Source organism: Anastrepha obliqua, chromosome 2, assembly GCF_027943255.1.
Source record: "Anastrepha obliqua isolate idAnaObli1 chromosome 2, idAnaObli1_1.0, whole genome shotgun sequence".
In the NCBI taxonomy this organism is placed as follows: domain Eukaryota; kingdom Metazoa; phylum Arthropoda; class Insecta; order Diptera; family Tephritidae; genus Anastrepha; species Anastrepha obliqua.
Genome location: NC_072893.1, coordinates 108258160 through 108276156, shown reverse-complemented (window position 1 = coordinate 108276156; position 17997 = coordinate 108258160). Strand labels below are relative to the sequence as shown.

The 17997-nt window shown below is 39.2% G+C and overlaps 1 protein-coding gene across 1 annotated transcript in view; it reads right to left on the bottom strand.

The window, feature by feature from the left end:
- Positions 1-8350: 8350 nt before the first annotated feature.
- The window catches only part of LOC129237584 (nuclear cap-binding protein subunit 1), a 49458-nt gene continuing 39811 nt past the window's right edge, over positions 8351-17997 (bottom strand). The window contains exons 7-8 of the mRNA XM_054872412.1: positions 8687-8875; positions 8351-8598 (exon numbers count right to left, since the gene is read on the bottom strand). Of these exons, the coding sequence (XP_054728387.1) occupies positions 8485-8598; positions 8687-8875 (303 nt within the window). The 3' untranslated portion in view covers positions 8351-8484. The remainder of the gene's footprint in view (positions 8599-8686; positions 8876-17997) is intronic.

Here is a 17997-nt window from a genome sequence, read left to right as displayed (position 1 = left end):
ATTAAGAGTGTGCTTCATTTCCGCAAGGCTATTTCATTTATTTATAGCTAAACGTTTGATTTCCCGAACAACTCAAGCGCTAAGTTTTGGTTTTCTACCACTTCTCTTGGTACATCCGTACTTTTCTTTCAAATGGAAGTAATGTAAAACCACAGCTTTCCTTTTTTTAATTTCTCTCTCTCCATGCTAAAATTTGACCCGGCTCAAATTTAGACAAAGCTTTTCCGAAAGAAATCAAAATAGCCCGGATTAGGACGAGAATCATATCAATACGTACAACACCTTGTATAATTACATCATAAAGTACAATTTTTAAATGCCTTTCTTCGAGTCAGTTATAGTGCAGTTATCCATGAACGCAGAAGTAGTCGGCAGAAAGACAAATGTATATTTGAGGGGTTAGGGGTAGTCAGAGGCCCGAAAAAATGATGATTTTCACGAATTTTTTTTTGCTACTTAATTAATTTATTTAACAAAAATAAAAACATAGCATAAAAACATCATGTTTTAACTTGACTTCACCAAAATTTCAAAAAAAAAAAAATTAATAATTGCAAAAGTTATCGCTGTTTGTGTGAAGCCCGTTTCTCCAGAAGTCCCTTGCGGTGAACATCACAAGTCCTTGCAGATTCATCTAAAACCAATCGGATGAGAAAAATTATTTTTATTGATAGATAATCTCGAGCCGGATCGAAGCTTTTTTTTCAAAATGGCGGCCTCAGAAAATTTTTTCCAGATTTTAGAAAAAAAAACCAACAGTTAATTGTTAAAAAAAAATCGAAATTTTGAAAAAAAAAATCCTTCGATCAGGCACAAGTTTTTTATGTTTTTCAAAAGCTGTATAAATTTTATTGAAATCTACGTAGCGGTTTGTAAGTTACAGTGTTCACCAGTTTGAAAAACATAGTTTTGAGAAAAACGCATTTAAAGTTTTGCTATCGGCTCCGGAGCGGCCGAGCGCCCTCTGTTAATTGTTGAATAACTTGAAAAGCATTTGTCGGATTCACTTCAAATTTTTACACAATATTTTTAAAACATTATACTTTAAGAAAATGCAAAAAACAAAAAATCGATTTTTTGAAAATTCTGACTACCCCTAACCCCTTAAAGTAAAGAAAACTGACAAATTTAAATTTATTTACATTCGATCAATAAAACCGCATTGTAACTGTTCAATTATGCATATTCTCAAAACTACAAGAATTGTATTTTATTTTTAATTTATTCTCTCGGGTCAAGTTAGACGAGAAGGGAGAATTTTACTTTTATTTTGGAAATTGACCGTCCCAAAAACTCCTAAAACAACCCAACAGCTTTTTTTTGTTTGCGGGCTTTGCATTGTGAATTGTTTTTTTTTCTCTTTGTTTTTTTACTATTTTAGTATTTTAGAAAATTCTACAGGGTGAACAATATGAAGTGTTACCAACTTCACACTGCTTGTATCTGTAAAACAGCTCATGACATCAACGTCAAAATTGTTCTAGTGACAGTTCAAAATATTGTTTATAAGCCATCAAAAGCATTTGCGTCTCAGTTTTGTTGAATTTTTTTTTTTCTGTGATGGAATTCAAACGTAATAGTGTGATTCCGTTATATTTGGCTGGAAAATCACAACCAGCCATTGTTCGTGAGCTCAGTCACCGTAAAGTGAATAAAATGCTTGTGTATCGCACTATAAAACTACTGGTAGCATTGTAAAACGCTATGGAGGTGGACCAAAAAAAACCGCAACAACGCCAGAAATGGTTCGGAAAGTGAAAGCTCGACTTGAACGAAATCCACGTCGAAGTGGAAGAAAAATGGCCAAAGAACTGAAAATATCGCCAAACACCATTCGACGCATATTGAAAAATGAGCTCATGGTCAAGGCTTACAAGTTCCAAAAAGCACACGATCTTTCACCCCCGCAAAAAAAAAAGTTCGGTGCGAAAGAGCAAAGGAGTTGTTGCACTTGCACGAACGTGGCGAATTTCCTAACATTGTGTTTTCTGATGAAAAAAATTTCCCAATTGAGCAGTTCATAAACACTCAAAACGATCGTGTTTACTTGACCGAACGCTCATACGAGAATTTGAGTCTACGTATGGCCAGTCGAAGTAATTTCCCATCGCAAGTAATGATTTGGGCCGCAGTGACCGCTGATGGACGCTCTCCAATCGTTTTTATCGGCCCTGTAGTCAAAGTGAATGCGACTTATTATTGGGAAAATGTTTTAGAAGCTACTTTAGAGCCGTGGACACGCAAACATTTCGGTCGTAGACCATGGACGTTCCAACAGGACTCGGCACCGTCTCATAAAGCTCGTGCGAACCAAGAATGGTTAAAAATCATGTTCCACACTTCATTTTGTTCACACAATGGCTTTCGAATTCGCCAGACGCAAATCCGATGGACTATTCCATCTGGTCCATTTTGGAGAGCAAGGTGAGGACTAAAAAAGCGATTATACGAGAATGAGCCAAAATATTTTGACCGTTTGAAGGCTATAGTCAAGGCAAAAGGTGGTCATATCGAGCTAAAGTGAATATATCGCACCCTAAATACAAAAGGGTCACAACTCAAAATTTTCCAAAACTGAGTTTTTTGCATAAATTAATTCAGAGTACGCATTTCTAACTGCTGCAAATATTTTGTTCACATAACTATCTTCTTTAACTGCAAAAATACAGTTATGTCTATTTTTATGTCAAGTGTGTTGCTTTTGCACGATCAACTAAAGAGAATTTGAGTTGCGTTAATGGGCTCAAGAACAGCTGATTACTTTTATTACACATAAAGAGTTTTATTTTGAGTTCTGCCTCTATAACTGTAAAAAGTGAGTTCAATTAGGTTAGGAAACTTATAAAATTAAAACATTTTTTCAGTTAAAAAGGCACAACTTAAGATAATATCACTAGTTAATCGAAAAAAATTCAATTAAAAAGTCATAACTCAAAATTTTGTTTTATTTTCGCAAAGATAATATAAAATTGAAAAAAATATAATATAGTATTGTATAATGTTGTATATTTTCATGATGGAACAATATTTTCTTTAAATATTACAATAATTTTTACATAAAACGTTTTTCGTCTCTCCTGAAAATCTTAGTATTTTGAGTTGTGACCCTTTTGTATTTAGGGTGCGATATGTTAAAATTGTAATCATTTTTGAACAATTTTGTCTTTGAAATCAATAAAAACTAATTTCACACAAAAAAGTTATGGTGTTTTGAATAGTTAACACTTCATATCGTTCACCCTGTACACTGATGTTATAAAACTGAATTATTGTCGCACAAAAATTTACGAAATAAACCACAGAAAACGGTGAAAAAGTGATGAATTTTTATTTTGATGAAATTAAAGTAGAGCTCAGAAAGTGATGCAGATATATTATATATGTACATACATACATACATACATACGTACAAGTGTATACATAAACATGTACAAGTCATGCTTTAGAGCAAGCGAACGTCAAGAATTTTTTCATTTAGGGAATTTTTGGATCGAAATCGTACACAGATCGTTTCTAGCAGATTCGAATTCTACGAAGAATTCTATGAGAAAAGTCCATTACATTATAGCTCTAAAGTCAATTTCGACCCCACCAAATTTCAAAAGAAGTCATCTTCCATACGAAAATTCAGAAATAATTGGCAACGGCAATGAAAATCGAAAGTAGAAAAAGTACACCTCCTGTTGAAAGTAGAAAGGAGGTACTTTCAAAAGACGCTCCTAGATGTTGCATGTACAACTTTAGATTCTTTCAGGTTTCACTATTTTTATTCAAACTACGGCGCTTAACCCTCCGTTGGGCACCCGGTTTTGGCCAGAATTTTTCGACTTTGGACGTGATTTGAACATATTTCTATTAGAGCTAAGGACTTGAGCTTCTAAGAAGCTTCCCAAAATTTAATTTTCTATCGTTTTTGTAGATATAACTTTTAAAAAAGATCCCCGAACAGGACGAAAAAAGGCCAGACCCGGGTGCCCAGCCGAAGGTTTTAAAAAAGGTGTCGAATGGAGGGTTAACAATTATATGTGAAAAATTACATCATTTAAATGTCCCACCATGAGGACACCTTTACTTCATTCAGTTCATGAATGCCTACTTGTTGAGAACATCGAGGTATCGATGTCGAATGGTTGAAAATTGTTCAGCAACACTTATTATCAACAATATTGGAAAATTTGGAATGCCAGTACTTTTTATATCATCGACAGAACCAGTTTCTAAATATTTTTTCATCAACCTTTGAATTGTCACTCATTCGTATGATTAATTACACCAAAAAAATCAGGAATTTTGCGAACTTCTAAAACCAAAAAGTATTTAGTTGCTTTTGATATTGGAACCATCAAATTGCAAAAACAGAAAAATAGTACATGTAAATTTTTGTTTTTATACTACTATTCGCCTTGCGATCAGCGTTGCGACGCGCTATTACGTTTTGATATATACAAATTGTATGGGCATGAACATTTTTTGACAGATAAATGACGCTGCCGCTGTAATTTAGGTTTTTCCCAAGGCACATTAAACAGAGAACGGCAGTGGGGCTGCAATTTCGATTTAATTTTTTTTGTTTATTTGGTCTCAAATTGTTAAACTTTTTTAAGTTACTCTAAATTGACATTCTAGGGACCAAAAGCACAAACAAAATATCATTATTGCCGATACCGTAACAGCTAATTACGTGCAATTTTGGTTTCGTCGTTTCCCTTCAGGGTTTTTTGATGCTACAGAAATAATCGAAGTTGATAGGCTCGTTAGTAGTCGTAACATCGCCCGGGAGCTAAAGATCGATCATAAAACAGATTTAAACCATTTGGGCAAAAATTTTACGCAAAAACAATGGATTTTTTTTCTCCCAACTTATACATTAATCTTGTTTTTTTTTTTTTGCTCTACTGCTATTACCTGTTTAAAGTGCCTTGGGTTTGTCTGCAATTGGTCAAACATTGCGCGATGAAATGGGACGAAAGAAGACAAGGATGCGGTAGAGCAATTATGAAAGAGGGAGAACTGTACCTGCTGTTTTCGACATAAATTCCTCCTTAAACGGCACAAGGAGGACTTTTTTAGGGTCTTTTGAAGTTTTTCTTGTTTGGTCTCAAGTTGGTGTAAATTATTTGAAAAACCTCGTATAAAACTTCATTTATCAATAAAATTGTCTTCAAGAGTCTATAATAAAATGTATTATTGCCGAACATTTTAGGCAAATATATCTTACCCGTGCGGGATATTTTTTAAAATCTGGAAAAATATTATTGTAGTTTGGGGAAGAAGAAATCCATTATTTTTGGAAATTTTTTTCACAAACGGTGTAAAACTGTTTCAAAGTCGATCTTTAGCTCCCGAGCCATGCTACGACTACGTATCGGCCAACTTCGATTATTTCTGTGATTTCATCGACATTTTCTTTAGCATAAAAAATGCCTGAACGGAATCGACGAAACTGAAATTGCACGTAACTAGGTGTTACCAGTGTTGCCAACGCCAATAAATCTGAGTCGCTAGGGCCAATATCAAAAGTCGCTAGAAAGTCACTAACTCCATCAGGGGCGGATCCTAAATTTCATTCTGAGAGGTGCACGAGAGGCCAGCTTTGGCTTAAAATTTTTAGATGAATAATAAATAAACCAGTAATACCAACTCTACTGAAATTTGAGATCAACGGAAGTTAGCTTAAATCTCCTGAAATACTGTTTTTTTTTATTATGATTCGATAAATCTACTAAATTTTCTAACGCTTTGTTAATTTGTGTCTGAAAAACATTTGTCTCTTTAAAATATCATTGGAAAGCACGAGTGATTCAAGAAATGTTGAAAAAGTTATTTACGAAGTTGATCCAGTACTGGATTCAAATGGAAATTTGAAAATTTATAAAATTAATAATATTAACTATTACGCTTTTATAATAAAACCAGGCAAATCATACAACAATTTACTATATTATTATTAATTAAAGTCTTGAAATGGATTTATAAAATATATTTAAGCATAGTAAAGAAAAAGTGTCATAAAAAAGCTACGCTTTAAGGGGGAACACCACACCACTGTGACAGCCAAAGAAATAAGTGATTTTTTTTAGGGGGAAAATGAAGGAATTTGTGGATCGGATTTTTTTTATTTTATTAAGTGTCCATTAAAGACTGTCATTTCAATTTTAGATCGATAATTTATCGACGATAACACACCAATAGTTATTGTTACTCTAGAGAACGGTTTTGATTTGCTCTCCAATAGTCGCCAGATAAGTCGCTAAATCATTTTTGTCGTCAAAACTTTTTTTTGTCGCCAAGACTCAAACAAAAGTCGTCAATTCTAGCGTCTTTATCAAAGAAAAAGTGTAAAATGTATCGAATTTTCGCTTTGTTGACTTCCATTGTTAACACCCTGTAACTCACAACTGTATGGAACAAACGAAAAACAGCAAAATAATTTTTTAGTATGAAATGTGACCTTGACAACGAGCATAAAATTTAAATTGTTTTATCAATCTTGACGAGATATTCATTACTCAGCGATCTCCAGAGAAAATAATGGATTTCTTTTTCCCCAAATTAATATAAGGTTGGCAAAAAAGTCTTGCGGTATTTCCGCAAGCTTGTCTTTGCAAGCGCGTAGTTCTAGTTGTATTCGTCGCATCGGTTCACGCTAGAGCTTTTTGGAAAGCTTTTTTCACGTGCTAACACGTGTTTGATTAATTGTTGTTTGCTTTTAGTCGTTCGTGAGTTATAGCGTCTCAAACATGGAGCAAAATAAAGAGAAAATACGGTATATTTTACAGTACTACTACGATCAAGGCAAAAATGCATCTCATGCTGCCAATAAAATTTGTGCAGTTTATGGACCCGATTCAGTTTCCATTTCCACCGCACAACGATGGTTTCAACGTTTTCGTTCTGGTGCAGAGGTGGTCGAAGATGCGCCACGGTCCGGAAGGCCTGTCGTCGAAAATTGCGATAAAATCGCTGAATTGATCGAAAGAGACCGGCATAGTAGCAGCCGTAGCATCGGCCAAGAGCTGGGCATGAGTCATCAAACCGTTATAAACCATGAAAGAAGCTCGATGTATGGGTGCCACACGACTTGACGAAAAAAAACATTTTTGCCCGTATGGATGCATGCGAATCGCTTCTGAATCGCAACAAAATCGACCCGTTTTTGAAGCGGATGGTGACTGGCGATGAAAAGTGGGTCACTTACAACAACGTGAAGCGCAAACGGTCGTGGTCGAAAAGCGGTGAAGCTGCCCAGACGGTGGCCAAGCCTGGATTGACGGCCAGGAAGGTTCTTCTGTGTGTTTGGTGGGATTGGCAGGGAATCATCCACTTTGAGCTGCTCCCCTATGGCCAAACGCTCAATTCGGACCTGTCAACCTGCCAACAACTGGACCGCTTGAATGCAGCACTCATGCAGAAGAGGCCATCTTTGATCAACAGAGGCCGAATTGTCTTCCATCAGGACAACGCCAGGCCACACACATCTTTGGTGACGCGCCAGAAGCTCCGGGAGCTCGGATGGGAGGTTCTTTTGCATCCACCGTATAGTCCGGATCTCGCACCAAGTGACTACCACCTATTTCTGTCCATGGCGAACGAGCTTGGTAGTCGGAAGTTGTCCACAAGAGAGTCCTGTGAAAATTGGCTCTCCGAGTTTTTTGACAATAGGGAAGCGAGCTTCTATAAGAGGGGCATTATGAAGTTGGCATCTCGTTGGGAACTCGTCATCGAACAAAACGGCGCATATTTGACTTAAATCGCATTATTATAACCAATTTTATGAACAATTGAAAATTCAATAAAAATACCGCAAGACTTTTTTGACAACCTATATATTAAGTTTGTAGAGTCGCTGAAAGTTTAAAACGTTTCACAAACATATTTACGGGAAAATTTCAGTAAGAATCATGGAATATTTGGCACATCACAAAAAAAAAAACAGATAAAAAACACCGTTTGCTTCTACAGAGCTTCCTACTTCATCATTGTTTTACGGCGTTCTTGCCTATTTTTTTAGCTGCTGCACAGTGTAATTACGAATGCACAGATATTACTGTATTACTGATGCATTCTTATGGAGCTCAACGAAACGACATGAAAAGTTAAAAAAAAATTAAATTGTTGGCTGTCTCGTTTAGTTTTCATGTTAACGAAATTCTAAAAATTTATTTCATTTTCTGGTGTTTATAAAAAACATTATTTGGTTGCTTTTCAGTTTTTCGAAATCGCTGAACACAATAACAACTTTTAATCAAAAGCATTTTTTTTATTTTGTTAGCTCGACATTTTTTCATTTGTTTTCGATTCGTCCCGTCGAATCTATGTTAACCGAGCGTCAAGAAATTTCACAGACCTGTACTTCTTTACATTGTTTATGGACTATTGGCTTTTTTCAGCCAAATTTACAAAGTGTACAATGAAATTTAATAAATGGAGCAAAAATATGTTTATAGTTAACTACGAAAACAAAAAAAGAAATGCTCTACTGCCTTAAGCTCTTAAAGCTACAAACTGATGAAACACTTCCAGTATATGCGAGTCCAAGTCCGATGTGAAGAGCAGCGTCTCCAAAGTGCTGCTGTACTTTTGCACTTGTTCGTGGTGCTATTGAAAGTGAGAAGAAAAAAAAATCATATTTAAAAATTACGAATATTTTTGTAATAAATTTTATAGAAAATTAGGTTACACTTACCATTAGGAACACTTGCTGCAGACGACCGATTGTCCAGCGATACCAATCAGTATCCGGATCGCGTCCGTCCGTGTCAGAACGCACCAAATGTTCGGACAATATCATAATGAAGCGTTGGAAAACAATCAAAAACAAGCGTTTTTGGTCCACGTTTGCTGCTTCCAATTTCTCTTCCATGCGCTCGACCATCTGTTAGGGGAAATGAAGGGGAAAGAAAAGTGTTTTTGGTTTGAGGTAAACTTGTTGAGAATTTTTCTGCCAAATGAAGCAAAGTTTAAGAAGTATTTTATATGAAAAAAAGTTCAACATCGTGTGAAAAAATTGGTAAAAGATTAAAGTGGTTTTTAAGCGACTTCATACATTTAATTTATTATACTAAAATTTAATGGGCTATAAAATTGCATGTCTAGAAACTTTCTATAGATTCTGATTACAATTGATGCAGTTTTTTTTTTTTTAATTTGTTAAATTGTTGGACTATAAAACTTCTGATTACGAATTGTGAAGACTCGCTACATGATCTTACTTCAAACAATTGTTGTTTAAAGCGCATTAGGTTAGGTTAGGTAGTGCTGACTGATCTGTAAAAAGATCTCACTTAGACCTCTAGGGTCCATTGTGTTGCCAGTTCTATGAATTTGGAGTCGAATATATTATTTTATGCAGTTCTTAATGCACGTCTTCGGCAGTTTCAACAAGTCGTTCAGCAATATCCTTCGTTTTGTCAGCAATATCCTTCAACGATAAAAATGTGTTGATCCTAGGCACATTTGTCGAGTCCTACAAAGAGTATGGTAGTGGCAAAGTAGGGGATCCAAAGTCCCCTAGCATTCGCTTCCTTGCATGTTAAACGCATCTTCTTCTTCTTGATTGGCGGTAACCGATTTTGGTGTAGTTTAACAAAGCGCATCAATCGTTTATTTCTCGTGCTAACCGGCGCCAGTTGGAAACACCAAGTGAAGGCCTCCCTCTACCTCTGCTATCACCAGCTGGTACCGCATCGAATATTTTGAGAGCCGGAGCCATTCAGACGATATTACTCAGCCAACGGAGTCGCTGGATCTTTATATGTCGCGTTATGTCTATGTCATCGTAAAGCTCAAACAGCTCATCGTTCCATCGCCTGAGATATTCGCCGTTGCCAACGTGCAAAGGTCCGAAAATCTTCCGCAGAATCTTTCTCTCAAACACTCCAAGGGACGCCTCATCGCATGTTGTCATCATCCAAGCTTCTGGACTAATCCCAACGTATATATTATATATTATATATAATTGGCGCGTACACCCTTTTTGGGTGTTTGGCCGAGCTCCTCCTCGTATTTGCGGCGTGCGCCTTGATGTTGTTCCACAAATGGAGGGACCCACAGTTTCAAGCCGACTCCGAACGGCAGATATTTTTATGAGGTGCTTTTTCATGGCAGAAATACATCGGAGGTTTGCCATTGCCTGCCGAGGGGCGACCGCTATTAGAAAAATGTTTTTCTTAATTTGGTGTTTTCACCGAGGGTGCCAGCTGGTAATAAGTACCACAGCTTTCCTATTTATAGGAGGTACTTAGCTAAGTTAAGGGTACTATGGGTTGGGTTCGATACTCCTCAATAGTACAGCTCTACCCAAAGTACTCTTAACGTGGTCGGGGGTGAAGGGCTGGATTAAGGTGTGATGCGACCCGTGCCGAGAATCTGTCAGGCTTGGGGCCCTCCTAACAAATAACCAAGTCTCGAACGGAGCTTACGGATACCTGGCGCCCTCCGTAATAACTAGCCTTACCCGTGTAGTTCGGAGCTATGCACGGGCGGACATCCTTTCTCCGACACTCGTGGGTCCAAACATGCAAGACGTTTCAAAAACAATTAAAAAAAAGGAGATCGGTCCTCCTTCGAAAAGACCGACAGGAACAAACAGTTCCACAACAAGAGCAACGGTTGCACCGAGCTCACATAGAACTCCATCCATCGGCCAAATAAGTCGATCAAAGCACACAGCGACAACTTCAGCGAAAGCGAGGCCAGCTGCCACACAACCAGAGCTGGACACAGGTCCAAGCACAAGTAGGGGTGCACTAGCCCGGCAATCAACTGTGATTCAGCCCCCAAAAACGGTCCCGACCGGAAGCACAGCTACTGCTAGCTCCGGTACCGAAGGATGGCCGCTTGTGAGGGTGGTAGACCCAGCGAAAGCGAGCTACCAGGATCGCAGAAATGCAGCCAGGCTCCTAAGGAGGGTGCACGAAACTCACCCAAAAGAAGGCGAATTGTCTCAGGAGTTGAAAGAGGCGATTGATAGAGCGAAAGCGATCATTCCTGATTTCAACCCTGACTTCAAACCAACACAGTCGGCTCCAAAACGACAGCGGTCCTTGGAGGAGAATAAGCCAAGTGCAAAAAGGCACAAACCAATGGGCGTGACGCCCAGAAAATCATTTGCGGAGGTTGCAAAAGACCGCTTTATCATAGGGGTCCTGGACCAGAACCATCCTGAAGGTATGATCCCCAAGGCCCAATGGAAATGGGTAGAGGCCGAGCTAACGAAAGTGGCACTGAAGGTCATTCTGGAGAACCCCGGCCCCCCGCCTGCGTGCGAAGACTTAGGCTGGCACCAAGGCCAGATAAAAATAATAGCGTGCGACGATGAGAGATCGGTTCAGCTGTACAAAGAGGCCATCTCCAAAGTTGGAGAAGTGTACCCAAATGCCAAGCTAGTGGTCGTGGACAGGAAGGATATTCCGTCCAGGCCTCGAGCAAGGGTTTGGTTACCTTCAACCGTCGAAGACCCGGTAGAGATTATGAAGCTCATCCGGGTCTGCAATCCAGATATCCCAACACAGGAGTGGAGATACGTCAAAACCATCACCAACCAAAGCAGCGCGGACGAATCGAAAGAGCAGAAGCGCGCCACCATGCAGGCTCTCCTGCTCCTCACGGAGAACTCAATTGAACCGTTAGCGAAATGCGACGGGCAACTGCGGTACGGTTTTGTGAAGGTGAAACTCCACATTTACAAAACCGACACGGATGCTATTGAGTTCCTCGCCACAAAGGAAAGCGAAAAGCCCATGAGGGAGCTGGAGCCCTTGAGTGAAATCGAGCCAATGAGCGAGGACGACCAGCCCACCGAAGAAGAATACGCCTCTTCAGGCTCAGAAATGGGCTTAGGGAGGTTGTACTTCGTACGGGAGGGTAAGTATCCCACACAACAGCGTAAGTATTCCGAAAGGGAACTTTTATGCGAAAGCAAAGAAGACCCAGACGTAACGTTAACAGCTAATGCATCTTCTTCAGATAAACCTACACCATTGTAAAGAAGCCTGCCATGCCCTCCTGGATCGTCTGACAGAAGATCAGCCGGATGTAGTCCTCATCCAGGAACCCTGGGTACGGAATGGCGAAATCTGCGGTTTGAGGACACCAGGTTATAAAGTATATAAGACTAATTGTGAAGGTACTAAAAGAGCATGCATAATGGCTAAAGTACATCTTAATATCTTTATGATTCATAATTTCAGTAACGCAGATACTACGACGGTTAGCTGGGAAGTGAGCGGAAGCAACACCTGGCTAACCTCGTTCTATTTTGCCGGAGACGACACAGGTCCACTGCCGTCACCGCTAATAAGAAGCCTTGTGGAAGACTGTAAAGCTCACAACCGCAAACTAGTACTAGGAGGTGATGCCAATGCCCACCATACCATATGGGGGAGCTCGGATACAAACGAACGAGGTGAGTCTCTCTTTAATTATATTATATGTAGTAAGCTTTTAGTGTGTAACAAAGGCAACGAACCTACATTTATTACGCGTAATAGACAAGAAGTTCTTGATATTACGCTGGCAAGTCAAACCCTTTACGGAAAGATGACGCAGTGGAGGGTTCTGAATGAACACTCTTACTCCGATCATCGCTACATAGAAATCAAATTTGGGGGAAACAACCCACGGGCTCCACCCGCCAATAGGAACTTGAAAAAGACCAACTGGCATATATATAAACGGGAACTTAAGGAAAGACTTCCAAATTCCCAAAATATTACTATTGAAGACAGAGAATCATTGAACGAACACGTACAAACCCTTACAGAGGTCTGTAGAACTGCGCTAAACAAGGCCTGCCCTTTAAGTAGGTATAAGGGGAAGAAAAAGCCGCCCTGGTGGCCAGAAGACCTGTCTACATTAAGAAACGACAGCAGAAAACAGTTTAACAGAGCGAAAGCGACACGGGAGAGTAAAGACTGGGACTGCTACTACAGTAAACTAAAAATTTACAAAAAAGAAGTTAGGAAAGCGAAAAGGTCTGGTTGGAGAAAGTTCTGTGGAGAAATCGAAGGAACCACAGAGGCCTCCAGACTGCGCAAAATCCTCTCAAAAAAACACAATCCCATCGGATACCTCCAAAAACCGGACAGGAGTTGGACTACTTCGAGTGACGAAACGTTGAAGTTGCTAGTGGACACGCACTTTCCCTGCAACGAATCATCTAACGTAGTAATCGACAATGGTACGGAAAGATCAAATTCTGACATTGAAGAAATAATCACTGAAACTAGGATAACCTGGGCAGTGAACACGTTCAAACCATTTAAATCACCGGGCCCAGATGGATTATTCCCGGCCCAAATACAACATTCACTCAACTACATCATGGAGTGGGTGACGGCCATATTTAAGGCCGCTCTGAAACTGAAAAGTGTCCCATCAACATGGAAAGAGGTAAAAGTGGTCTTTATCCCTAAAGCGGGAAAAAGTTCACACACAACACCTAAGGATTTCAGGCCAATAAGCCTATCCTCCTTTCTGCTAAAGACATTAGAAAGAATTCTAGAAGAACACATTAGGGCTAACATCAGCCCTAATAAGCTCAGCATCTCACAACATGCGTACTGTAAAGGGAAATCAACCGAAACAGCACTTAACTCACTTGTTACAGAAATCGAGAAGTCAATGTATAACAAAGAATTCACACTGGTAGCCTTCCTAGATATCGAGGGCGCTTTCAACAACATCCTACCGGATACCATAATAAAGGCACTGACGGATTTCGGGATCTCTGGAGCTCTGGTTGAGTTCATCAAAAACATGCTCTTGAGCAGATTTGTGATCGCAACCCTAGGGGCCACAGAGATCAAGAAAAAAGTTAGCAGAGGAACACCTCAAGGCGGCGTGCTGTCCCCTCTCCTATGGGTGCTGGCACTAAACTCATTGCTAAAGAGCCTAGAGGAGAGAGGACAACACGTAGTAGCATATGCGGACGATGTTGCAATGGTAGTAAGGGGGAAATTCCCCAATACACTCATAGAAATCATGCAAGATTTACTAAATATGGTTGAAAACTGGTCAAAAGCAAATGGGCTAAGTGTCAACCCCAATAAAACTGAACTAATCCTATTTACCAGGAAACACAAAATACCGAATATAACTCCTCCGACTCTAGGAGGAACGGCACTGTCATTTAGTGATGAGGCCCGCTACTTAGGTCTAATACTGGACCGAAAGCTAACATGGAAGGCAAATGTCGAAGATAGAGTAAAAAGGGCGACAATAGCACTATACTCTTGTAAACAGCTGATAGGACTAAGTTGGGGTCTCTCCCCATCTATCGTATATTGGCTTTACACGGCAATTGTCAGACCTATCCTAACATACGGCATATTAGTATGGTGGCCAGCTTTAGATAAATTGTACATCAAAAGAACCATGGCACACGTACAAAGAATGGCCAGTCTTTGCATTTGCGGAGCCCTCAGAACCACACCCACAGATGCACTAAATATCATGCTTAACATTTTACCAATAGAGCAGTACGGTAAGCAAACAGCTGCCAAAGCAACTCTCAGACTAAGAGAAATCGGCCTACTCAGAACGAACCAAAGAGGGCACTCCTCAATTTTAAAACAATTCCCCTGCATTCCCAACACAACGGATTTCTGTAGAACCAAGGACATCAATTTGTATAAATCCTTCGTCACAGTATTTCCTTCCAAAGAGGAATGGGATAACGGGCTCATTGTTAAGATAAATAAAGTAAACATCTACACAGATGGCTCAAAACTGGATAACAAAGTAGGTGGAGGGGTCTACTCCGACAAACTCGGAGTATGCCAATCATTCCGCTTACCTGATCATTGCAGTGTATTTCAGGCGGAAGTCACTGCCATAAAAGAGGGGCTTAAAGAGATAAAAACGAGAGTATTATCCACAAATGAAGTCTTCATTTACTCGGACAGTCAAGCAGCAATAAAAGCGCTGGAATCAAAAACACACTCGTCAAAAACAGTTCTAGAATGTTTTAAACTACTAGATGACGTATCTAAGTGCTACAAGGTGCACCTTATCTGGGTACCGGGCCACAGAGACATTCCAGGAAATTGTAAGGCGGATGAACTTGCAAGAGCCGGTACAACGCTCGATCTCGAACCGGATAAGGAACTGCTACCCATACCTATAGCCACTTGTAAATTACTTATAGACAGGGAAACCATCAAAAAGGTAAATACAATCTGGCAAAACCTCACAACTTGCGAACTAAGCAGACAGACATGGCCGAACTGGAACAGCGGTCGATCGAAGATCTTGCTAAGATTCAACAGGGAATCTATAAGAAAAATGATAGGTGTTTTAACAGGTCATTGTTTAATAGGCAGCCACGCTAGAAGGTTAGGACTACCTTACTTCGATTTCTGTAGAAGCTGTCTAAATACAGAAGAAGAGGAAACAGTCAGACACCTTTTATGTGAGTGTGAAAGCCTAGCTAGGAGAAGGCTGCGCACCCTCGATACAGCATTTTTAACCGATGTAGCGGATATAGCCCATCTAAAGCTAACGAAGCTCTGCTCGTTTATTAAAGCAACCAGATGGTTTGAAAGGGAACACGTAGAGTAAGGATAAGCTCCAGTGGCATCACAATGGACCTGCCGAAGGTCTAAGTGCGTCTTACGACAACCACCCTACCTACCTACCTACCTAGGCTGCTAACAGGATCGATTTCCAGTTCTTTTCTTCTGCCGGGACTTAATCTTAATGTTCCCTCCTCTCGAATATCAGGGTATTCTAGGCGTTTTTTAAACAATGTAAAACAAATGAATCATTTTGATTCCTGTGCCAAGATTTTAACTCTCATTGCAGCATTTTTGACATATCGGATTCGTTTTTCACGATTAGGAAAACGATACTATTCTCTCTCAATAAACGTTTTACGATGATATATCTATATTTTTTTACTCAAATATGATTTTTTTCTGTAGCTGAACAGTTCTACCGATAACAGACCTCTGCTGGAAGCATAATCACCTACTAGGCGCGTTAGAAGCTATTTCATTCATAGACGAGATCTAGACATACAATAAACGGTCACTGGACCCGACGGGATATAGACGTTCACCGAGGGCCCATTACCATCCACTATACCCGAGCTCTCGTCCCATGAATGCCAGCAGCCTCGTGAGACCCGCATCAGCTTGGCACATTTACGTTATGCATATTTTATTTGTTTATTATTAATCAACAAACAGGACGCTTACAAACTATCAGATAGATAGATACAAAGACCGTAGGACACGAGTTACATAAGTAACTTCTTAAAAGTAAACTTAGAGTAAGAAAAATGTAAGTCAAAGGAAGAAGAATAAGCATTAAATAGAGCTAAGGTCATCCTAAAAGCCAGTAGTTTGAGCTCTTATCTATCCAAAATTGAGACCGCCATACTTAGGACATAGTCGGGCATATCAAAGTACCCCACCTCTTCATATTCCCACTTTAACCTACTCATGTATATTAACACCAAACTATCTTTAGTCACCTCCCATTTTCTGAGCCTACCGTTAGATGATATTGAAAGCGATGACTGAAGCTTTCGCCACTCTTAGCATGGGTTTGTAAGTGCCTATACCAACAACAACATCGACAAATGCATTGCCTCGTTACACTCATATGACTCTGGGACCAGTTTCGATCTACGTAGATACTGCACTACTTGTCAAATAAATATTTAAGACTTTCGACTTAATGTCGCTGCAACAAAAATGCATGCAACTATAAAGCTCAAAGTTTCAAACATTGTAAAAAATTAAGAAAAAAAAATTTTTTTTTAGAAGAAAATTTTCTAAAAATTCTATCTAAAAATGTTTGAAATGAAAGAAAAAAATGTTTCAAATTAAAAAAAATTGTTTGTAATTAAAAAAAAAAAAATTTTGTTTGGAAGAAAGAAAAAATGCTTTAATTAATTTTTTTTTATTTTCGGACGTTCTAGGTAGAAATTTTAGAATTGCAGGCTATGCAGTTTTGTAGCCCAATCAGTCTTCTTTTAATATTGTGTCAGTTTAAAGTGGCTCAAAATCCGATTTTATTGTTGATAATTTTTTGGTTAACGGTGCATAACACCTTAACACATTTTCTTCCATACGTCGATTGCTTGAAATTTTTTCTATATGAAGAAAATGCACAAGACCGTCAGCAAAAATAAATTGTGAAAAATCAACGTGATTTTTGAACCACTTCAACCTTGCAGTTTATTATAAAAAAATTAATGAGCTATAAAACTGCATACATGAAAGTTCTCTAGAAATATTGATTAAAAAGATTGAAATTTTGATGAAAATTTGTTGAATTTATTAAATTTAATACATGAAATTGAAATTTGAAATTTGAGAAGGTCGAGCCAAGGAGCACCAGGAGATTTGGTGGCTCCTAAAACACTCAGGCTAAAGAGCCCATTGTATTTATAGCTCTGGAAAGCGGGGTAGATAGTTAAGGAGAAAAGTATCAGAGAAAGAGATAGGAAAGAATTGAGACAGAGATAGAGATAGTTAGTCCTGTGAGAATTTTCCAGATTCTTTGGCAAATCTGTAAATATCCTCCAGTTTTAGAGAACGAATATTACTCATTCTCATGACATCGGAACCCAATACTCGTAGCCGTGCTGTAGCAAAGGCAGGACACTCACAGAGAAAGTGCTCAGTGCTATCCGCCTCCTCCAAGCATGACAGGCATACCGGGTTCTCGATGATTCCAATGGTGGTCATATGCTGACCCCATAGGTTGTGTCCTGTAATGATGCCGACAATCAACCGAATGTCTTTCCTTCTAAGTTTTAGTAGAAAGTTTGACAGTTTTCTGTTCGGACTTGTAACAAAACACTTTGCAGTTCTGCAGCGTTCCAGACCGGACCATCGCTCTTTATGTAGATTGCCTACATAATCGTTGATCCAATTCTTGATTCCTGCGGGACTGATTCCGATTATTGGCTCTGGCCCCTGTGGGGGCACCGCTGATCCACGGTTGGCCAATTCGTCGGCAATTTCGTTTCCTTGAACACCGGAG